This window comes from Nicotiana tabacum, chromosome 8 (assembly GCF_000715075.1).
Source record: "Nicotiana tabacum cultivar K326 chromosome 8, ASM71507v2, whole genome shotgun sequence".
Lineage (NCBI taxonomy): Eukaryota > Viridiplantae > Streptophyta > Magnoliopsida > Solanales > Solanaceae > Nicotiana > Nicotiana tabacum.
In genome coordinates, this window is record NC_134087.1 from 123,609,592 (window position 1) to 123,634,279 (window position 24,688).

Consider the following 24,688-nt stretch of genomic DNA (forward strand, 5'->3'; position numbering starts at 1 on the left):
AGAAAAGATAATCCAATGGGCTTTCCCGATCAACACTTCCAGCCTCGACATCATCCCCGTGGATATCCTTATGCACCAGATGAGCCTCCCTAATGCCACTTCTCTCCACATAACACCCAAAGGCGTACATCACTCTCCCAATACCCAGCTCCACAAAATGCCTATCTACCTTTACAAGTCTACCGAAACCCCCGGGATCAGGTTTCTGGCCCAATCAAGCATTTAAGAACGAGAGGTTGCGGAAGAAGAAAACCTTCACTCCATTAGGAGAGTCATATGCCAGTCTGTTCTAGAGGCTACGGAAATTGGACATGTTGAAGCCGATCTAGATAAAAATGCCAAACCCTCTTCCAAAGAAGTTTGGTTTTTCTCAAAGGTGCGCATATTGCTCAGATGCCCCAGGGAATGACATAGAGAAGTGTTGGAATATGAAGAATGCGATTCAGAAGCTTATTGATGCAGGCGACATTGTCGTGTAAAATCCAGACGCAGCAGACACTAGCCAAAATTCGTCACCTGTGCATAATGAGACGCATATGGTGGACATGATTTATTTTGAAAAGGAATGTGAGAATTTTTCTGGGATCCTAGAAAGTCCACATGCTACGAAGCTTTCAGTGCTATCTAAGAACGAGCAGGCAAAGGGAATCCAAAGGCAATCTGTTAAGAACAATGTGATGGAGACTTGTGAATGTCCTAGTATTGTTGATGCAGAAGTCAGTGGCTAAGATGTTGAGTTTGATGATTGGAAAGATGCTCTTTTCTTGGTTAGCCAGGGAGGAGTTTTGGTGGTTTATTTTGTTGTCATTTCTGCTATCCGGGTTATTTCAGGGTTGTAATCCGGATATTGTCTTGTGACTCAAACCTTTCTATCCTTTTATTTTACTTAGTTTGTTTAGTCATAATAGCCCGTTTAGTGTTGTCTAGGTTTGTTCTAGGTTTGTAACCCCAGTTTAATTTGTTTGTTTTGTTGTCCAAACCCTTTCACTATCTGTCTAATGCAATTTTCTGTTTTCTGTGATTTCTAGTCATTTTCGTTTAGTTGTCTTTTCTTTTTATAGTTCCTTTCCTGCTGACTCTAGTGACATGACATGCACGCATAATTCCCAGCCTGGTTTTAAAAGTCAGTTTAATCACAAAGCAATGAAACAATGTTGAAGATGTAAGGACATTTGAGGGAAATAAGTAAAGGCATTTTGAGATCACTTCAAGCCCGAATTGTGTGAAACTGGGGCAGATAGGACATAAAGAAACCCTATTGAAATGCATCTTGCCGTATCGGGTCGAAGCTGAAGGCAAGTTCGCCCCAAATTTGCAGGGGGTCATTCGTGGTGATGAGAGTGAGAGTGTTGTCCAATGGTGCTTTGTATTTAATAGAGGTAGAAGGCAAATGTGTAGAAATGGCTATCAATTCTGATGCGTTCAAAAGATATTATGTATGATTTCTTTGGTTAAGTTGTGTTTGTTTGTACTTGGCATGTTTTGAAGATTGGAATGACGAAGGCATTTTGTTCTGCTATCTAAACACTTTATCCTTTGTTACCCTTTTGAGCCTTATTTATTTCTTTTTCATACCCCTCTTTTGGAATCAGTAGTAAAGTTCAGAAACGCAAGTGCAAAATGTAAGTAAAGGACAAAGAGAAAAAGAGAAAGAAAAGAATGAAAAGAGGAAGAAAGAATGAAGAGAGAAAAAAAAGAATGAAAAGAAAAATAAGAAAAAAGAAGAAGAAAAAGAGAGGAAAAAACAACAAAAAGAAAAAGAAAAAGAAGAAAAGAAGAGAAAGAAAAAGAAAAGAAAAAGCACAAAAAAACAAAGCAATTTCTATGACATGAACTACATTCGACCTGATTCCTTTTAAGGATACGTAGGCAGCCTCACGGTTCGGTCCCATCAAAATAAAAATCCAAAAGTTCCCAAACAAAGAAACTGGGGCAGAAGTTGTGGTTGTTGTAAGAAATCTGATTCTGAAAGTTGTAATTTTGAACCCATGTGAATTGTTTTGAGCCTTTGATATCCTTTCTTTTTAACCCTATCCAAAAGCCCATGTTACGGGCCAAAGAAAGACCTTCCGATCAGTCTTCGAGAGATACCAAGTCAAGAAAGGAGAGATAATTCATATCAGGGGCAACACTCTGGTCCAAGCGGAAAAATAATGAAAACGAGAGAGTTTTATTAGTGAAAACCCTCACGGGCATCGTAAGGCGATGAAAGCTGAGAGAAATCAAAATGAGAGAGTCTTATTGGTGAAAACCTTCACAGGCACCTTGAGGCGACAGTAAGTTGAGAAAAAGAACAAAATGAGAGAGACTTGATGGTGAAAACCCTTCGGGCACTACAAGTCGAAGAAGGATTGTGAATCAGATTGGATAATCGGAGCATTGAAGCCCAGTTTCACGGTTTAAAGGTACAACAAGAGTTGAACATCAAGCTTGCTCAACAGAATAGGCCATAGGTGCATGTCATGGTCATTAGAGTTGGTATCCACATCTGATAGGTTTCTACTTTGTAGTTTTCTTGTTAGGAATCATCTCTTTCCTTTGTCTTTTACTCTGTTCCTTTTGTCTTGTTCACTTCCTCTTCTTGAGTCTGTGCGGTTAGAACAAGTGAGAAATGACTTCAAAATTTGCCACCAGCTGTCCAATTGCACAAAACGGGGTTTGGCTAACAAATCAAAATGCCATAAGTCAGAAAAGAACAACAAGCGCATTGAGTTGGTAATAATCAACATGCTTTGGGATTCATGTGAAATACAAAAGTTTGGTATATATCAATTCATGAACAATGCAACAGATGGAGGGTGTAGGGTGAACGGATCAAAGGTATTTTCTGTGATAAGATTGACAAAGAAAGTGGTTAACCAGTGATAAGCAAGGTCTTCCAAGAAGAAATCAAAGTTATCATGGCAAGTGAAGGAGCAATAGACCTCAAGGCCAATGCCGGTGGGTTAAGTCAGGAAAGAACAGCATGCACATTGAGTGGACGGTAATTGACGTGGTTTGGGATTCATGTGAGACACAAAGGTTGGTAAATGTCAGTTCATGAGTAATGCAACAGATAGAGGGTATTGGGTCTGAACGGAGAAGAGGTATTTTCTGTGATAAGGATGGCAGAGAAAGTGATTAGTCAAGGAACAAGCAAGGTCTTCGGGTGGAAATCAGTTATCATGAGAAGTGAAGGAGCAACCGCCCCCAAGTCAAAGCCACAAACCAACCACCATATTTTAAATTGACAAGATTTTTCTTTGATTTGAAACAGGGGGAGAAAATTTCGTTTGTTCCAGAGAAATCCTCCGCTAGGGAAAGGCAAACACTAGACAGGTTTGATGTTTGATTTTCAGGACCCTCCTGGATAATGGAATTTAATTTTAAAATTTCAGGACCCTCCTGGATAATGGGATTTAATTTTAAAATTTCAGGGCCCTCCTGGATAATGGAATTTAATTTTAAATTTTCAGGACCCTCTTGGATAATGGGATTTAGTTTTAAGTTTTCAGGACCCTCCTGGATAATGGGATTTAGTTTTAAGTTTTCAGGACCCTCCTGGATATTGGGATTTAGTTTTTAAATTTTCAGGACCCTCCTGGATAATGGGATTTAATTTCAAAATTTCAGGGTCCTCCTGGATAATGGGATTTAATTTTAAATTTTCAGGACCCTCCTAGATAATGGGATTTAGTTTTAAGTTTTCAGGACCCTCCTGGATAATGGGATTTAGTTTTAAGTTTTCAGGACCCTCCTGGATAATGGGATTTAGTATTTAAATTTTCAGGACCCTCCTGGATAATGGGATTTAATTTCAAAATTTCAGGGTCCTCCTGGATAATGGGATTTAATTTTAAATTTTCAGGACCCTCCTGGATAATGGGATTTAATTTTAAAACCTCAGGACCCTCCTGGATAATGGGATTTAGTTTTAATTTTTCAGGACCCTCCTGGATAATGGGATTTGGTTTTTAATTTTTCAGGACCCTCCTGGATAATGGGATTTAATTTCAAAATTTCAGGGCCCTCCTGGATAATGAGATTTAATTTTAAATTTTCAGGACTCTCCTGGATAATGGGATTTAATTTTAAAACTTCAGGATCCGCCTGGATAATGGGATTTAGTTTTAGGTGTTTTAGACCCTCCTGGATAACGAGATTTAATTTTAAAATTTCAGGACCCTCCTGGATAATGGGATTTAATTTCAAAATTTCAGGGCCCTCCTGGATAATGGGATTTAATTTTAAATTTTCAGGACCCTCCTAGATAATGGGATTTAATTTCAAAATTTCAGGGCCCTCCTGGATAATGGGATTTAATTTTAAATTTTCAAGACCCTCCTGGATAATGGGGTTTAATTTAAAACCTCAGGACCCTCCTGGATAATGGAATTTAGTTTTAAGTTTTCAGGACCCTGGATAATGGGATTTAGTTTTTAAATTTTCAGAACCCTCCTGGATAATGGAATTTAATTTCAAAATTTCAGGGCCCTCCTGGATAATGGGGTTTAATCTTAAAAATTCTCAGGTCCCACCTGGACAATGGGACTTAGTTAAAATTCAAATGTTCATGAGTAACAAGATCTAGCTAGGCTCTACCTTGAGGAAATATAAGTTTGGCTTTGAAGTTTTCATGCTTAGGATAAGATTCAATTTAAAATTCTCAGGACCCTCCTGAATAATGGGACTTAGTTTTAAGATTTCAATTAGATAACAACATTTACCGTAAGTTCTGTTGTGGGGCAGCATAATTCGGCCGAAAAAGAATAGTCACTCTTGAGATAAGACTTGATTTTTGATTTTCAGGACCCTCCTGGATAAAGGGATGTAGTTTAAGACTTTCTTAGATAACAAGTTGTAGCAGGAGGCACACCTTTAGAAGATATAATTTAGATTTATTAAAGTCATCATTTAACTAGGAGTTTTCAGGACCCTCATAGTTAATGGGATTTAGTTTTCAAATTCGTAGAGATATTTGGTAACATGATTCAATGCGCCCAGCATCAAATTGGGGCAGAAAATTTTCTTTGTTTTGTCTATTTTTGTTGAAATTAGGCGCCCACCTGGAGAACAAGGGAATACATTTTTCAAGTTCAGTAATCAGGCGCCCACCTGGAGAACAAGAGAATACATTTTCGAGTTCAGTAATCAGGCGCCCACCTGGAGAACAAGGGAATACATTTCCAAATCCAGCAATCAGGCGCCCCCTAGATAACAAGGGAATACATTTCAATTTTTGGTAATCAGGCGCCCACCTGGATAACAAGGGAATACATTTAAAGTTTTGGTAATCAGGCGCCCACCTGGATAACAAGGGAATACATTTTCAAGTTTCGGTAATCAGGCGCCTACCTAGAGAACAAGGGAATACATTTTCGAGTTTAGTAATCAGGCGCCTACCTGGAGAACAAGGGAATACATTTCCAAATCCGGCAATCAGGCGCCCCCTGGATAACAAGGGAATACATTTCAAGTTTTGGTAATCAAGCGCCCACCTGAGGAATAAGGGAATACATTTCAAGTTTTGGTAATCAGGCGCCCACCTGGATAACAAGGGAATACATTTTTCAAGTTCAGTAATCAGGCTCCCACCTGGAGAACAAGGGAATACATTTCAAGTTTTGGTAATCAGGCGCCCACCTGGATAACTAGGGAATACATTTTTCAAGTTCAGTAATCAGGCGCCCACCTGGAGAACAAGGGAATACATTTTCAAGTTTCGGTAATCAGGCGCCCATCTGGAGAACAAGGGAATACATTTTCAAGTTTCGGCAATCAGGTGCCCACCTGGAGAATAAGGGAATACATTTTAAGTTCAGTAATCAGGCGCCCGCCTGAAGAACAAGGGAATACATTTCAAGTTTCGGTAATCAGGCGCCCACCTGAAGAACAAGGGAATACATTTTCAAGTTTCGGTAATCAGGCGCCCACCTGAAGAACAAGGGAATACATTCAAGTTTCAGCAATCAGGTGTCCACTTAGAGAAAGGGAAAACATCTCAGATTACAATTCAAAGCGGCAACAAGGGGATTCCACCGGGAGAATGAAAGTCAACAGGGCAACAAGAACCACAAGAGCAAGTTTGAAGATATAGATAGGATTTTGTAATGCATAGATCATAGTCTAGTCTAGCTTCTTTTTATTTTTATCATGGTGTAATAAGGGGTTCAGTAAGCAGTAGCAGTAGCAGCAACAACAGTGAAATCACAGCTTCATGGTAGTCCCAGCTACCAAAACTTCCCAAATTATACTAACCTGATTTCTTTATAGCCAAGGATATGTAGGCAACTTCGGAAGTAGGGTGCAGTCAAATCTTTCAAAAAATTCTTCCCACGGAGTATTCAAACGGGCAAAAATCGCTCGTATCCGCTCACTTTATCTTTGCTCGAAAACTCTTTGTGTTTCCGGGCAAAGAGGGGCAGCTGTGAGCATGTAATTTTTGCCCTATATGAATTGCTCCCATAAATTCAAAACAAAATAACTTCTTTTCATTATTTGCAATTTTTATGGATTTCGTGGCATTTTCTGATAATTGTTTGCATTTGTCTGTGCATTTTTATTTTTTGTTTAATTAATAAAAAATTCAAAAATATGCTGCATTTGCATTTAGGATCTAATTTTGCATTCTTTAATTAATTAGAAATTTAGTGTTTTATGAAAATGGAAAAATCACAAAAAATAACTTATTTTTGCGTTTTTAATTTTTTTTAGTTTCGAATTTTGGTAGTTTTTCTTCAATTTGGTATTTAATTAGTTTTGGTAATTATTATTTAGAGTTAGTTAATTTAATTTGATAGAATAATTTGATTAGGAATTAATTCAGGTTTTATTTTTAATTTTAATTTAAAAGAAATTAGAAGAAAAAAATGATGAAAAATGAAAATGAAAAGGAAAAGGGAATAAGAATAAATTCAGTTATGGGCCAAGTTTACACCAGCCCAAGTCGTTCCCCCATACCCAGTCAATTCGACCCAAAACCCGCCCCTAATACCCGGTCCACCCCCCAAACCTAAACGACGTCGTTCCGTGAAAGAAAAATCTGAGCCGTTGATATCTTTTAATCTAACGGATCAGAACTGGTTTCCCGTATATACATATATGTCTGAATCTCGCACCCCCCGTCTCTCCTCTCTCATTCTTCTCTTCAGAGACAACCCAAGCAAAACCCTAGCGCTGCCCCTAAAATTCTCCACTCACCGGTGGCGGCGCCCGTCCCAATCGACCCCAAATCAATACCACATAACCACCATACTCCCCTCACACCTAATCCACCGTTGGTTTCACTTGAATATGTCCAATGCTCCTCGAATCTTAAATCTGAGTTCGAGCTCTAAAAGTTCAAAACCAATTCCTGTTGAATCTGGTGGCATGCATCGACTCAAGCCTTTGTTTTTCATGACTAAAAGGTTGATTCATTACGAAACTGATGCTGTTCGTTTGTTCTTAATAGAGAACAAGTGATTAGCATCAGTTTCGTGTGAATCAGGGCATCAAGTGTAACTTCGAGTTCGATCGGTGAGTTTCTATCTATCTTTGTGTCCATTTATGGTTTTAGTTCACTTTTCATCCTTCTTCTTTTCTTCTCCTTTTCTCTGGTTGAAAACTTAACCAATTTTCTGATGTTTGAATTGTTGTGTTCCCTATCTCCCTTTTTATGTTAGCCGCATTAGTGTAATTAGGTTATTCTGATTTAATAATTTAGTTGATTCCTTGCCTATTTGTGTTAGTTAATCAGTTAATTAGTTCAGGTTTTGGAAATCATTTGTGTTTTCTTTTGGTTGCTGATTTGGTTGAGTTTATTTAGCTGTTTGGGCTTTGGGTCTGACCTATTTGCAAAAGAAGGGCAACCCGTTCAACTAGTTAAACCATTGGGTCAACTTGACCCATAACCCATTTGAGTTCCTGGGGGGTAATTAACAGAGTTTTCAGGGGTAATTTGGGGAAATAAGGGTAGAGAATCTGTTGGTAACTGCCTAGGAAGCTTCCTAGAAGCAGAAAAAGAGCCTTACTTGGCAGACAAGTCACTAAATAAGGGACTAAGTAGCAAAAATAAAAATGGAAAAAGGACAGAATTGAAAGAATTGAAATCTGATGGTTGCCCTATGGCCTTGCCTATAAAGGCATATCATTCTTGCCTTTCAAGGCAAGAATAAAAAAAGACTCAAGAGACTTGAAAGAGATAAAAATTTTGAAAAAAACAAAAATGGCTGAGAATTTTGAAACTGCACTGATTTCCAGTGTATTTCTTTGACAAAAACTGATCAAATTTTGTATCAGCTGGGGATTTCTGATCTTCTTCATTAATTAAAATCTCTAAAAGTTTCACATCTTGCACCTGGGTTGGGAGATGGTTTGATTTTTGGTTTTCTCTAGGTTCAAGCTGCTGTGAGGTCACTGTTGCATTGCTACTTTTGTGCGTTTTGTTATGCTATTATCTACTGTTTCTTCACCTCTTTTTCCCTTTCAATTTCTAGGTATGCTCTTGAAACTTGGATGGAACTGAAACCTGATTGAGCTTTGTATAAAGATCTGTGATCCAGCTAGTTTTAAATGAAAATATCAGTCCCTGTTGTGTTAATTTCTACCCTGTTGTCATTTATGTTTTAGTTTAGCTTCTTATGTGCATTTCGTTTTGTTTTAAGGCTTGGATCTGAGTTTGTTTAAATGTAGTTGATTTAAAGCTATTTAGGTCTCTTAATGTGTATTAATTAAAGACTATGGTCTAATTTAATTAACAACAATTGTCTGGCTGTTGGATTGTGTTTTGTCACAGCCATGGCTTGAATGTAAGTCAATCTAGACTTTGTTCTAACAAATTTGGTACAGGTTGTGCTCTCTTTCAATCTTGTTTAAGTTTGTTCTTGTATAGTTTGAGGTCTGGATCCAAGATTGTATGACTTATCATGTAATCCTGCTTCTATTCATGTACTAAGTTATGAACATGTTTTATATTTGGTTTAAGGATTGTTAGCACTCGTCCAAATCCAGGATTTCCTTGAATGATAATTGGCTTCAAGTATATTTGTTGAATAGTTTCGAGTTGGTATAATCTTGTTGAATGGGTCAGTTTGAAACGGATGTTGCATGAATTTGTAATCAGTAAGTTTTGACATTAAGTGATGAGCAACTTGTGCAAAAGGTTTATCGTTACGACTGGAAATTGTATTATTTTTTTTTGCTATAGAATACATGCGCTGAGTTCTAAACATGTTTTACATTTGGTTTAAGGATTGTTAGCACTCGTTCAAATCCAGAATTTTCTTGAATGATAATTGGCTTCAAGTATATTTGTTGAATCATGTTTTGGGCCATCATCATTGGCCCAATTACAATTGCCATTCGTTTCGTAACTACGCTGCCCAGCTGGGCTTCCCTTTGAGCCCAGTTACCTCTCACGCAGAATCAGTAGTAAGGTGAAACTACAATTGGGTTTCAGGCCGGGCCAAGCTTTGGGTTAGAGATAGTGCAGTTTCTGCATTTTTTTGTTTCTTGTTGATTAAGCGGATTAAGTTCAAACCTTAGGTTAAAGTAATTATAACCCTTTTCAGTATTCTCCTCAGGTTTAATTAGGCTCTTTGTCAACAGTTGATGTGTGCCATACTTAGCAAATATAGTTAGGGCCCTTAAGAGTTCAATCTTGAATTTCCCTTAAAATTGAATTCGAGGCATGCTGTGACCAACAAAAACTTTAAATGCACGGCCTTCATTTAATTAACGGGTTTGTTTTCTTTCGAGGTGTGCCATTAGCAAACTTTCCATGGCCCTCGCAAACTTAAAAACGCGTAGTTGCTTTAGGCGTGTATTTTAATAATATTACCTTCCTAAACTCGGGTGTGCATTTCATGTGACCCAAATCAAATCTTAGCAACGTTAAATAAAATGTGTCTCAGACTGCGGGTGCATTTCATGTGGCGTGGTCCAAAGACGTGTTTTAGAGACGTTGAAATCTTCCTTAAAATAATTAAAAGCGGTTTAAAGTTTAAAATGGCATCATAGGGTAAAACGTGTTTCTAAAATCAGATAATTAAGCCGAATATAATAGTTAAGCGACCGTGCTAGAACCACGGAACTCGGGAATGCCTAACACCTTCTCCCGGGTTAACAGAATTCTTTACTCGGATTTCTGGTTCGCGGACTGTTAAACAGAGTCAATCCTTTCCTCGATTCGGGATTTGAACCGGTGGCTTGGGACACCATAAAATTATCCCAAGTGACGACTCTGAATCTTTAAATGAAATAATCCCATTTCGATTGTCCTTTAATTGGAAAAACTCCCTCATCTACCCTCTCGGGGGTGTAGGTAAAAAGGAGGTGTGACAATTACGCCACTGTTGATCACATGTTAATTCGTAAATGTTAAAGGGTTAAGGAAAAAGGGTAATAAATCTATAATACTCGGCTTGTCTAGCTTTCATGAGTAGGTGCCAGCCATCACGACTCCCGAGGGTGAAAATCTGGGTCGTGATATTAATCTATCAATTTTAACTAAAAAATGAACAACATGCAATGTGAAATAATAAAATCACGGTTTTAAAAACCAAAAATAAATAAATAATTTAACATATGCCAAATTTCAACATAATAAAAATAAGTTCCAATATAACTTAAGATTAAGAAACATAACAAGTTTATTACCTTATTCAACAACGAAATTCTACTTTAAGGACATCACTCATTATATGCCAAGTTTGTTAATGACTCATTATTTCTAATATTAGGAGGTGTAGTTTCAAAATCTAAAATAATTATACCTCTCCAATTACAACCAATTCCATGCTTAAAAAAAGGTCCAAATATTGACACTTCAGAAAATCTAAAAAGGCATTAATAAACTTTTTACAATTTCACGTTTACTACTTCAAGAAAGCATATAGTCATTTATTACTCACTTAAAAAAAAGATAATATAGTAAAATATTCCTTAGGACTAATGCTATTAAATAATTTTCTGAATTAATGGGTGTGCCAACAAAAAATCAAAAGCACAGAAGGGAGTAACAAAAATTTAGAAAAAGTAGAACTACTCACACACATTGATACAAAAATTTTCCTTAGAAATACTTCTCCATAAACTGTCATATAGATACAGACGGAATTTGTTTTTAAAAGTAATGATATCTTCACATAGAATTTCAAAAGTACTAGTAGATCACAAGTGATTCTCTCAAAATTTTGGCTAATTGATCAAAGTAGATTTGTTGAAAGAGAACACTTTCTCCTTGCTGTTGCGGACCATGTTCATCTTTGGCAAAAATGCCTTACTTACCTATATTTTATATCCTTACAGCTTGTTTGGATGGTTGTTACATATCGTTTCATAATGTATCGTATTGTATTATACTGTATCGTTTGATGAATATAATGTTTGGATGGATTGTGTCGTTTTGCCGTCGTTTCATGGTATCATGCACCAGTAATATAATGAATAAACTTGCAATATTATAAATAAAATTATGAGATGGTATATAAAAAGGTAGGGTAAATGATAAAATAAAATTATTTAATAGTAATGAAGGGTGAGATTGCGAGAAAAACACAAGGAAACGACGCGACCACACCAAATCGGTCGTTACATAAAGTGGCACATTTCATTGTTATTTAACGACGGATTTAATGATACGATACAATAAAATTTAAATAACAATCAAAACAAACATTGTATTTAAAGTAACAATACGATACGATACAACGGGTAACAACCATCCAAACAAGCTGTTAAAATTTCCGTATTGTTGTACCGTTGATTTTCCATGTCCTCCTTTTTCCTTAACCTTAATCCCCACTATTTTTCCATGTTTCCTGCTTCCACAATATTTAACGACGTTTGTGTTATCCTGCTTTTGTTGCGAATTTCCGTCTTCTATATATGAATTATGATTCACGAACATAACGTAAAAGATCTTAAATTAATTCCCTATTTTTATAGAAATAGCTGACCATATTTACTACTTACTTTTTCGAGCCATATACATAGATTATACATTAATTATACATATATAATACATAAATTATGCATATATTATACCTCCACCAGCTATTTAAAATACTCCAAAAAATTATTTTCCAAATTTTTACTTCAGATCACTCACAAAAATTCAAAAAAAGTCCATAATTGTGTTCATGTTCAAACACAATTCTAATTTTCAAATACTATTTCCACTTGAATATTTTTTTCTTTTACTTTTTTTCCGAAAATTTACAATTCTTATGTCCAAATGCTCACTTTAGTATCTGGATAATATTCCTCTTATGAAACTACTTGCCATTGATTTCATAATTCAGGCTGAAAATAGCAACTCTATTTATCTCTAAACTCATTTTCTATGGCTTCTTAACTTCTTCCGTGAGCTTCAAATACCTCAACTTGATCTTTTATTCTATCAGTTACAGGTTGAGTTAATTTCTGGAACCATAATTTTTGCGGTTATCTGTGTCAATCCAGGACTTCGAATCCATCTGTATCTAGTTGTCATTATTTGCTTCATCATCGTTAGGGAGTACTATTAAATGGTAATTGATTGTTGGGATCGAAATAACATGGCATCATGCTAAAGTTGATAAAGGAAAACTCGATGGACGATGAATTAGACGACAAAAGAATTATACTAAAATAGAATACTATAATGAGTTTTGGTCAATTGACCTACATATAAAAACTAATATAAAAATATAAAAACTATTTAGAGAAATTCTCCCTAAACAAGTCTCTTTAATGACTACATTGTGGATATTGTTGTGGGAAACAGAGTCCTCAATTTATAGAAGTACAATACTTCTCTTCCAAGAAAAGGATAAGACATATGAAAGAGATTTATTTTTTTTCCCTTTCTTCAGGGAAGAGAATCCTAATACATTAGAAATTCATGTCAAAATCCTAACAATGATTTTCCAAGCAAGCTAAGGAAAGGAAATTCATTTTCACGTGCATGACAAAATTAATTACGAACGGTAGATTGATTGAAAGGTCTAAATGCAAGTAACCACAAATAGAGACAGACAACATTTGCCTGATTTGTAGGTAAATTTGCAGTATGCCCGGGAACTGTCTTAAATGAGCCAGTATATATATATATATATATATATATATATATATATACATACTTGATCTTTTTGACGTCTTACTTCCTACATGATTCATGACTTGCTTAAACCGCACCACCATATACCACCATCTCTCATTGGGCAAATATAATACTCCAAACAACTTGTGGCATACATTAGCAGTGAGATGTTAATTGAGCGGTAGTATATAGTTCGGATCAGGGGCGAACCTAGCCTTCTGTGTACGGGTTCAGCCGAACCCGGTAGCTTTTGTGCAGACTCTGTATTTGTCTTGTGAAATTTATGGAATATGTACAAATTATTATTAAGGAACCCAGTAACTTAAAAGAACTAGAATTCCGAACCCATAAGCTTCAAATCCTGGCTTGATCGCGGGTGTTCTTGAAATTTGACAGACTTTTGAGTTATAGAGGACACCTTTGGTTACAGAGAAGAAAACCTTGAAAAAGTATTCAAACTTTGACTTCCTTCATAAGGTAATAGTACTTGCACATCCCATTAGGATACAGCAAATGCTCTTTATTTAAAAACAAATCCATAAGCTGTCCAGGTCAAAATACACATTTTGAAAAAGGAGGCCCGATTGAAAAAGAAAGGAAAAAATTGTGTACCAAAAATTTTATGACCATAAGTTCACTGTTTAATGGACCACCAACTTTTCGACAAAACCTGAACAGACTGGGAAAAATAAACTTGTAGCCCTGAAGATCTAGCCTTGCTAGCTTCGTGTATGTGAGCAACGCAACTAGCATGGACAGCTTCAAACCCAAATAAATAATAAGTTGACAACCATCGTTAAAAGTATACTGTATTTATAACATAGAATGCCTGAATAGAGCAGAATGGACATAGAAGGTTCATATAACTCCCAACTACTTCCGAATTCAGGCATGGTTGATTAATTGATACAAATCTACTCTTATACTTGCAGATCCTTTGTCCATGCAAATTGAGAAAAAAATAGGCTTTGATGATAGGCTATAATTGCGTGTTTTAGTCGCGTATTACACTCTAATTTATTGCACTTTAATTAAGTTTGAGCTTTAATCGCTAGTGTTTTGTATTAACGGTGTGTTTTATGCCTTGTAGGAGTGATTCTGAGCTATATAGATGTTATGAAATGAATTCTAGTGATTTGGAGCTTTGAAGTCTGAGTAAAAGCCCAAGGAATTAAGCCGGAATCGTGTTCGGGGGTCAAATTTGATAGTTAAGAACAAACGAAGATTCGAGTAGGCATATTGCGCACTGTTTAGTAAAATAGACATAACTCTTTGCTCCGAACTCCATTTGGGCTATATAATATATGGTTGGAAAGCTAACTCAAAGGGCTACAACTTTCATGTTTTACGTTTTTCCAAATTTCAAACTGAACAGGGTGAAAAACTCGGTTGAAACCGCGACTGCGGACCTGACGCGGACTGAGGCAGTACGCTGGAAAAATACCGCGGCCGCGGACGTCAAGGCCTAGAAACTTGTCCTTTTTTGCGTAGAAGAAGGTATAATTGTTTGGGCCCAACCCTACTTGGTATATATACATGGAAAAACGGTATTTTGAAGGGGTTGAATATACTTTTGACACAGATTCGACCTAAGAAGGCAGGACACAATTGGAGCAAGGCAGGAATTCTTCTACGAGTTTTTCCTTCCTCTTCCTATTTTTCATTGTTGGTTATGACTTTTAGTATTGTAGTTTTACATATTATTATGAATAGCTAATTTGTTATCTAGGATTTTGATAGAACCTTTTGTAGGATAAATTCTTGTTATGTTTTTATATAATTGAGTCGTTGAATTTCTCTCCTTATTCAACTACGTGTTTATTGTTGTTGATTGAATGACCATCGATTGATTGTGCCTATTTATTATGTGTTGCTTGAAAAAAGATACATATTTAGGGGGTTGTTGAACAACGTCAATCCTAACGTATGTGAGAAATCAATACAACGGGTTTAAAGGCAAGTTTAGAAATAACAAAGCCTTTGGCCATAATGAACGGTTAGATAAAGCCAACTAGCGTAGTTCGAGAGAATGTCTAGTAAATTATTGTAGTTGCTCGAGAGAGAATTACGACACCTAAAGTACTCACGATCAGTAGAGAATACATTGGCAAAAATTGTAGGGAACATAGCTAGAAGGATTACGACAATTTGGGAAATCATAATTCTAGACCTCCTTAATTTAGTCTCCAACCCTTTGTCTCGTTAGTTGATAATTTTACCGCTTTCTAGTATTTGCTAGTTAATTAGTTAGAAATATAAATCTCAATCTTTATAATTTAGAAAATTGTTCAAACTTGTCTTTTTAGTGATATTAAACACATATAGCTAAGCCTTAGTTCTCTGTGGGATTCGACTCAAGACTTTTAGACCAGATTATATTTACAGCGACCGCTTATCCTTTTTAGGACTAGAGTTGGGCGTGATCAGGCTTCAAAGTTGTAAAACAACCATTCAATTAAAAAAAGTAAAAGCTTGCCTCCAGATTAGGACAGTAACCAGGGAAAGGCTATCTGAGGAGCACAGAGTGGTATCATGCTCCGTCTTGATTACTAAAAAGTGCTTGGTTGAAAGTTAGAAGTACACACAACTCCACATTACAACACAGTAACGAGAACGTCCAGTAAGTTCTACTGAGAATCAACAGTAGTGAAGGAAGAAGATAAAAACATGGGAAATACCAAACAATGTTCTCAACAGCAGTCACTAGCATCACATAAAAATCCTAATTAATTAGATACAGAGTTAAACGTCAACTAAGAAACTACTACATTTATTTTCAGCTAAGACGAGGAAGAACCAACCATGGAGCTTACCTTTTTCAAGAAGCTTTTCACCTCGCTTTCCAACTTGGCTCTCATCTCAGGGGAAATATTATCACCAGCCTTCTCAAGCATTGTTGTCATTGCCTCCAGATTCTGTTTTATGACGACAAGATCAGGTCCTTCACCATTTGAAGGTACAGCTCCAGAAAGTGCAGCTGGGGGCTTGAGTACATCCGCGGGCAGCAGTGACGTCTGTGTGTTATTAGAAGTTGAAACATGTCGGAGGCGATAACTGACAAGGGCAGGTCCAAACAGGTTTCTGCTTTGTAAATTCTGTAAGGCTTCTATAGCATCACAATCATTTACAAAGACAACCTGGGCAGTGGAATCATCTAGAAACTGCGTTTTGGATTCCACTAATGAACCAAACCTGGAAAATGTAGCAGTGATATACTCTTTAGAAGGCACTGGGGAACCCAATCCAAAGTTAAGCAAAAGGGTATTATGATCTCCATTATGATTGGGTATCCCGATGGCAGATTTACTAGTTCTCCTCCTCTTACGCTTGGGTTTATCTTGAATTGTGACTGAACTCAATTCTGCAAAGTCCTTCCCCTTCAAGTTGGGATCGGTGACTTGTCCATTCAAATCTGGTAGTCCACCCAATACCCCAATCTCAGAAACCAACTCTTCCTTCTTCCTCTTCCTCCTCTTAGGTTCAAGTTTACCTTGAGTAGGGGCAGGACCTATAACCTGCATACTTTCAACTGACAAGCCAGTATTATTTCCATTCAAGTCTGGTAGTCCACCCAAAACCCCAATCTCGTGATGAATCACAGCTGCAGTTGCCGTCTTCTTTTTCTTTTTGCCAACTATTCCTTTTTTGAGTGTATCGGTTCCTGTCTCTACAGAACCAGTAAGGGCAGTTGCATTTGTATCTTCAATTTTCTTTCTACCTCTCTTCTTGGGGAAAGCACTAGGAGGAAGGTGTCCTTTTACTTGATTATCAGATGTATTTGTACCCAATGGAGACCCGAAAGTTTCCTGACACCCTAAAGTCGCTTCATTTATTTCATCCATCTGAACTTCAACTTCAGGATTTCTGAATATTCTAAAACTTAAATAAAATTCCTTAATTGGAATGGAAGACGTACTTTGACTAGGAGAGAAGCAATCAAGAGCTGTCAGACGGAGCTCTTGGAGCACTTCTGCTGAAGAAGCAGCGGCAAACCCAACGTTGTTATGGCAAATGCCATTGTCATTAACAGATTTTCTTGGTTTCCTTAGTGAGTTACTGCATTTACCAATTGGAGTGGTGACCATAGATGGACTAGAAGGGCTCTTTATTCCACCAAGAGAAACTCCCTCATGATCTTCAGTTTCATCTTCTTCCTGACCAAGTGAATTCTTACGGCTCCAGCTGTTCACATAAGGATATGATAGGTACTTGCTCTTCTTCCGTTCTCTCGACTCAAATCCTTTTTCAGATTTTCCTCCAGCACTTCCGTTTGCAGTTTCTGAACAGGATATCATGCTCCCCATACCAATAGGAGATTCTAATGAGCCAGACATCTCCACCTCAGTTGTTTTACGATCATCAGAATCACTTTTACAGCTCTTAAGGACACTATCACCACTACAAAGCTGGCCATTACTGATATCTTTGGCATTATTTGTTGGTCTGAGTTTATAGACAGGCAATTGCTTATGACCCATTGAACAGTTAAAGGCTGATAGGTAACTCTCGTTGACTGTAAACTCAATACAACCTGGGCTACATAGATCCAAAGCACGTAATCTAATGAAGTTGAGAAGGTTTGCAGGCTCAAATTGAGATGCCGAAAAAACACTATGTTTTTCTTTTGAAAGATTTTGAGCAGCAACTTGATTTTCTTTTGAAAAACAAGAACAGGTCATCTTCTGTTTTACACGCCTACCAATCTCACCTAAAGCCTTCTCTATTGCACCATAAAAGCTTCTAGACTTATTCTGGCGAGACATATGTTCAAAATAATCTAGAAAGGGCTTCAACTGGAACGGCTGGCACAAACCAGACTTAGTGTTGCCAAAATACTTAACAAAGAAAAAGCCCCTATGATCACACTTCCCAGCATCCTTCGATGTAGATGGATCACAAATCATTCCCGGCCACCACAAGTCAGTCTTGAGTTTTACCCATACTAAGTCACCCACAGCAAAATTGTATTCTTGATTATCACTGGCATCTACTTCTGCTTCATTTCCATTGACAGCCATTGGGCTATCATTTTTCATGGAAAGCATGGAATCTGAACCACTATCGCCCAGCACTTGTCCATCCAAATTATGGACTGGGTAAAAACCATCCAATGGACCAAATACATCCACGGTCAGAGAAATACCATCTCCAGAGAATTGTACCTCTCTCAGAGAACCATTTGCATGCACATTTGAAATTGTTTCCGCAGCATCAACCATATCAACCTCCTCACCCCCATTAAGCAGAGACTCATTAAATTCAGCACCCAGTACATCACCATCTTTTGTTTTGTTAGTCTCCGGAATTATCGACCCCAACGCCTGAGTTTCATGTTCCAAAGTCTCTCCTTCCATCAGATTCTCAAAAGCAACACCCCCATTCTCCAGGCCAAGAGCCTCTAAGTCAATAGCATCATCTACATCTCCGAAATTGTTCTCGAGCTCAACCCCCTCTACATCGTTATAATTGTCCACATTTTCAAGCTTCTTCTCACTCTCAACTCCCCCCTGCCCATCCACTAGCTTCTCCTCAGAATCAACTCCCGCATTATTTTCATCCACATCTGCAAACTTCTTCTCAACCTCAACTCCCTCTAGATCGTTGTACTCATCCACATTTTCAAGCTTCTTCTCACTCTCAACTCCCTCCAAATCAGCGTTATCACGTCCATCAAGTACCTTCTGCTCAAACTCCACTCCCTCTAAGTCAACATTATCACCCTCATTTGCTAACTTCTTGAGCACATCAACACATTCACTCAACGGTATGTCGGTGACCAACTTAGAACCAGCACAACTCTCACTTAATCTAGAGAGAGCAGAAACCTCTTCTGGGGTTTTACCATCTAGGTTTTCATTTTGAAATGGCTTGCACTCTACAGAACCCTCCTCTAGGGTTTCTGATATATTCTGTGTCTCCATTGCGAGAAAGAACCATAAAGGTCTCAACTTTTCTCCAAATCAACAGCTACCCATCATATTATAACTGGTTTAAAACAGGAAACAACAAGAATTAATCACAGAACAAAAGCTTTCCATTCATGAACAGATTTCCACTAAAAATAACAAGAGGTAAAGAACCAAAAAAATCTAAAAACAGAACAGAGAAATAAAAAAACCAAGATACCAGCAAAAATAACTAATCACAAAAAAAAAAAAAAGTAGTCTAAGAAGAAGAGCAGCCTAAGTAGTAATTACTTGAAAGAACAGCCTAAAAGAACTTAGAAAGGGTATAAAGAGATCTGGTTAGAACAAAGACAGTGAAAAGGGAAAAGGGATATGGGATTTTCACCTTTTTCTCTCTTCAGCTTCTTCTTCTGTTACAGTGCAGTAGCAAGTGTTTAAGCAATGAATGATTTCTGCTAGTTGTGGTATCAAAATGGGGGGTTTTTTTTTGGTTACGTATACCTGAATACAGCGTGCTCTAAGTGAGTGATCCTTTAGTAGAGAGAATGAGTCGGCGGTAGTGGTACACTTGTATAAGCCTAACACTTCATTTAAAGGGCCACTTCTTACATTTCCAGTAAATATCAACCAAAAGACAACATTGCATTTAGAATTGGATTCCTCTTTTTAAAGCTTTGATACTTTTACTCCTCACCCTACTTCGTAGGAATCGTTTGGTTTGCATCATACGGGTACGGCTGGTGGGTTTACTTCCCCTCAATTTTAATCTGTGTCTTGCTTTCCGTTTATATACTATATTTTAACAAGATTCACATATTTCAGTAAGTTTTTCATTATGATATTTTTATTTTATCCTTAATGACGCTTTTTTTATAGTCATGATTAGAAATACAGAGAATATTTAAAACAATAATATTTAACTAGTATTTTCAATGTATAATGTACACCTTTAATTTGTTTAAGACTATTAGATTTCAAAATTTTCTTTGCATTCTTAAACTTCCTACCAATTGATAAAGACATATAAAACTTACTATAGCAAAGGTTAAATAAAACCATTTTAAAAAATTATATTCTATAGATACCTTTTATAGCAAAATATCTAATTTTGGTTACCTCCTACTCCTAAGTCACTAAATACGCTATTCAGTTACACTATTTTCTTTCTCTCTCTCTGCTTTGATATATGTCATTCTCTTCCCTCATTCCCTGAAAACACGATGCTCAATCTCAAAATTCCTCTCTCCCACATCACCTACAATTAGTCAAAAAACCCCACGCTCTCTCCCCTCTCCTCTCTTTCTAGGGCGACATGGTGTAGTATAGGCTGCTATGGATGCGCAGCTGTCACGACCCCGGTTCACCCTCCGTGAACCATCATGACGGCACCTAGTCCTATGACTAGGTAAGCCTAAATTGCGGAAAATAAACCAAGTTGCGAAAGTAAAACAATTTAAAACAGAATTAAAATAATAAAACAGTGTTTAAAAGTGCCGCTCGACATAAACAACATTTAACTTTCAGAAACCAATACATATGTCCAAGACCCGGAAACCCATGAATCACAAGCTAAGGATCACTACGCAGTACTCTAACTCCAGAATATCTAATAAGGAAAAGAAATACAGAAGGGCAAATGTTTAAAAGCTAGAATAGAAAGAGACTCCTCGGTATGCGGACGCGGCAGATGTACCTCGAAGTCTCTAGAGTAGTCGCCTCACCTCACGGGTGGTAGGACTGAGTCGCAGTACCTGGATCTGCACATGAAAAACATGCGCAGAAGGGGCATGAGTACACCACAACGGTACTCAGTAAGTGCCAACGCCTAACCTTGGTCGGGTAGTGACGATGAAGGTCAGGGCCTGCTGAGATTAAATAAAATATAAAGATTCAACAGTATAGAACAGAACAGTATAAATAAGTACAACAGTAAAATAATACAGGATGTACAGGACAACAACAACTATGCAGAAGCAAGGTAAACCCGGAAAAGAATACAGCTCAATACCAATAATAACAATCGGGGATCTCCTAGGATACCATTCTGTAGTCCCATATGTACATATCCAATGGATTTCCCGGGATCCCGTCCCGTAGTCTAACTCATAGTGCGGGGGGATCTACCGGAATCCCATTCCGTAGTCCCAAATGTAAATACTCAATACTGAGGGAATCTACCAGGTGCATTCTCATAGTTCCATATAACTTTGTAGGGGATCTACCGGAATTCCACATCCGTAGTCCCAAAATAAACAGATAAAGGGGAGCTACCGATATCCCACATCCGTAGTCCCAAAGTAAATACACATCAGCAACAGAAAAATATACATAAATGGCAAAATTTCATATTAAGGCAACAAGTGATTCTAGCCTAGCATGTTGCACAGAATTCAGGTAAGGCAATTTGAGCAAGTAAAACAATTAAGTCACTTAGACATGCTTTCCTAAGCTAACAACAGGCTTAGTAGTGCAAGTAATAGAAACAGGAAAGGAAACATACTAGTAATTACTTAAAGAAAATCGAATTTCCAACAATTAGCACAAGTACGCACTCGTCACCTCACGTACAAGGCATTTCAGTTACCAAATATACCAAATCCTAAGGTGAAGGTCCCCCACATAAGATTAGACAAGTCACTTACCTTGAACCGACTCACAATCAATCCGAAACCACGTTTTTGCTACGATATTCGGCTCCAAGTAGCCCAAATCTATTCAATTCAATTTCATAACGTAAATAACACTTCAAGTAACTAATTTTACAAAGAAATTCTAAGCTAATACGCAAAATTAGGTAAAATGACCAAAATGCCCCTCGGGCCCACGTCTCGAAATCGGGTAAAATTTACATTTCCAGAATCCTCACACCCTCACGAGTCTAACCATATAAAAATTATCCTAAGCCAATGTTAAATCCCCAATCAAAACTCAAATTCTTGGTCCAAGAACTTTCCCCCAAATTTCATACAAATTCCGAAATTAAAGGATGAATTCATGTTTAGATTAATGGGTTACATGCAAAGGGGAGTTAAGAATCGTTACCCAATTGATATATCTGAAAATCCCTCAAAATTTCGCTCAAATTCTAGCTTCCAAGCTTAAGTTTTGATAAAAATGGCTAAACCTTCGATTTTGAAATCGTATATCTGCCTAGGTAATTCCTTCTTCGCGAACGCGGTCAAAGCCTCGCGTTCGCGAAGCACAAAATAACTTTGATCATTTTTCCTCTTATGTGATCACGACCAACCCCTCGCGAACGCGATGCTTTACTCAAACAGGCCTTCGCGGCCGCGATGAATTAAATCCACTGAAGCTCAGCCGCTCATTTTCTTCTATGCGAACGCGACACTACCCACGCGAACGCGATGAACAAACACTTACCCCTTCGCGAACGCGGAGCCTTCCTGGCGAACGCGAAGGCTTAAATTCCACCTTACTCAACTGACTCTTCGCGAACAAGAGGGTCCACTCACGAACATGAAGAGTAAAATTCCTGCAACAGCTGGAACAAAATTTGCAATTTCTCTAAGTTCCAAAATGACCCGTTGAGCATCCGAAACACACCCGAGGTCCCCGGGATATCAACCAACCCTGTCAACCAATCCTAAAACATCATTCAAACTTGTTCCAGCCTTCGAAACACTCAAAACAACATCAAAACACCTATTTTCATCGGATTCAAGCTTAAGAATTCCAAAAACTCTAAAAATACGCTTTCGATCGAAAAGTCTATCAAACCTCATCCGAATGACCTGAAATTTTGCACACACATCATATTTAACACTACAGAGCTACTCCAACTTCCGGAATTCCATTCCGACACTCGGATCAAAATCTCACTATCGGACCGGAAACTTCAAAAATTCTACTTTCGACATTTCAAGCCTAAAATTGCTACGGACCTACAAAACACAATCTGAACACTCCCCTAAGCCCAAAATCATCCAACGGAGCTAACAGAACCATCAGATTTCCATTCCGAGACCGTCTTCACACTGTTCCGACTACGATCAACTTTCTAACACTTAAGCTCTCATTTAGGGACTAAGTGTCCCAAAACTCTCTGAAACTCAAAATCGAACATCCCGGCAAATCTACATAGCATAAATAAACTTGGGGAAAGCAGTTAATGGGGGATCGGGGCGTAAATTCTTAAAACGACCGGCCGGGTCGTCACATCAGCCCTCTCCATCAAGTTAACATCACACCGTCTCAATTCATCTTTCCTATACATACTTTTGTGAACAACTAATTTTTGACCACACCGAATTCCATACTATTTTAGTGTAAATATTTCTTTTAGATCTAATCTTAATATTTTAATTTTTTATCTTAGTTTTAATAGGTTTTATTTGAGAAATTTAAATATATATAAATACCTATGGAACATATTTTATTTGTATAGAGAAAATAAAAATTTACAAAAAATATATGATTTCTTTTAATTAGAATTTTTAAATGTAAGCTATGGTATTTTGGTTAGTATAATTTAACTATAGTGTAAATATTTAGTTTTCTTATGTATATGATATCTACGTCTCAAAGTAGTTGGCTAATATTTTTAGCTATGTAATTTATTCACTTTTCTTTATTTCAACAAATATATATATAGTGTAAATATGTAAATATATATGTATTTTTTTAGTGTCATTAAATTATATGTAAATATTTCACCTTCTTTTATATATATATATATTTGTAAATCTTGAGTCAGTTAATTAATATTTTTGTCCTAGTATTTTTATTGAATTTTACTTGAAAAATAATTAATTTTAAAAAAAGGCAACAAAAGAAAAAAAAAAGAATAAACAAACAAAACCTCCCAATTCCCCACTCTCCCATTTCACTCACGATCTTGCACACACACATGATCTTGCGTGCGCACGATCTTGCACAGACACACAACATTATACACACAAATCTCTATATATATGAAGAGACTTCACAAAAGAAAGGGGAGGGATCGGAAAAAAAAACCATGAGAACTAAAAAAAACCATTGTTATTTTATAGTCAAGATTCATTTGGAAAAATGGAGTTTATGTTATTTTAGTTTGAAGACGGAGTTCGAGATTTCGTTCGCGGTTCCGGTATTGAATTAGTTGCTGTCATTTTTTGGGCCGAGTTTTAGAGTCGGAATTTATAATTGATTCTTCGCAATTTCTGCTATTAAAGAGACCTCGCTTAACAGGTTCATCTTTACTTTTCCTATCTTTGCCTAATCTTGCTTGAAATGGATCGAGTTAACAGTGAGAGCCGCTATTAGTTTTCTTTGTATCAGGTATAGAATTTAATAATTTTTCCCTTGACTTCACTGTGTTTTCAATAATAAATAAGGTCATCAACATTTCAGAAGGATTTTAATAGATATTTGAGATTAAAAAAGGAAAAAAAATGCTTACTGTTATCTAGTGATCCATTGTTTTGCTAGAGGATCCTTACGAAAAGAGGCCGTTTTTCATGCTTGAGGAAAAGCTAAAGAAGGCAAAGTTTTTCTTTGCCATAAATTCAATAACTGTAAGTATAATATTAAGATACTTTCTTTACATTTAGTTATCATACTTGAGAATTGAGATAGTAATGCACTTCTGGTAATGCAAGGCCTTCACAGATAACTCTAAACTAATTTAGGAAAATAAACAATTCATAAATCCGATTAGTATGCTTTATGCACGCTTAATTAAATAGATCATCGTGATTATGTATACATTCGCGTGACAAAATTATGATTTCCATAATTA

At 37.0% G+C, this 24,688-nt stretch overlaps 1 protein-coding gene across 1 annotated transcript; it reads right to left on the reverse strand.

Annotated features, from left to right (window-relative positions):
- Window positions 1-15,647: 15,647 nt before the first annotated feature.
- On the reverse strand, window positions 15,648-19,587 carry LOC107818123 (serine/threonine-protein kinase ATM). Its single transcript, XM_016644065.2, has 2 exons — window positions 19,334-19,587; window positions 15,648-19,027 (listed from the first exon to the last, which is right to left on the reverse strand). Exon 2 carries the CDS (start codon window positions 18,961-18,963, stop codon window positions 15,823-15,825), a length of 3,141 nt encoding a protein of 1,046 aa, XP_016499551.1. The 5' UTR covers window positions 18,964-19,027; window positions 19,334-19,587; the 3' UTR covers window positions 15,648-15,822.
- Window positions 19,588-24,688: the final 5,101 nt, after the last annotated feature.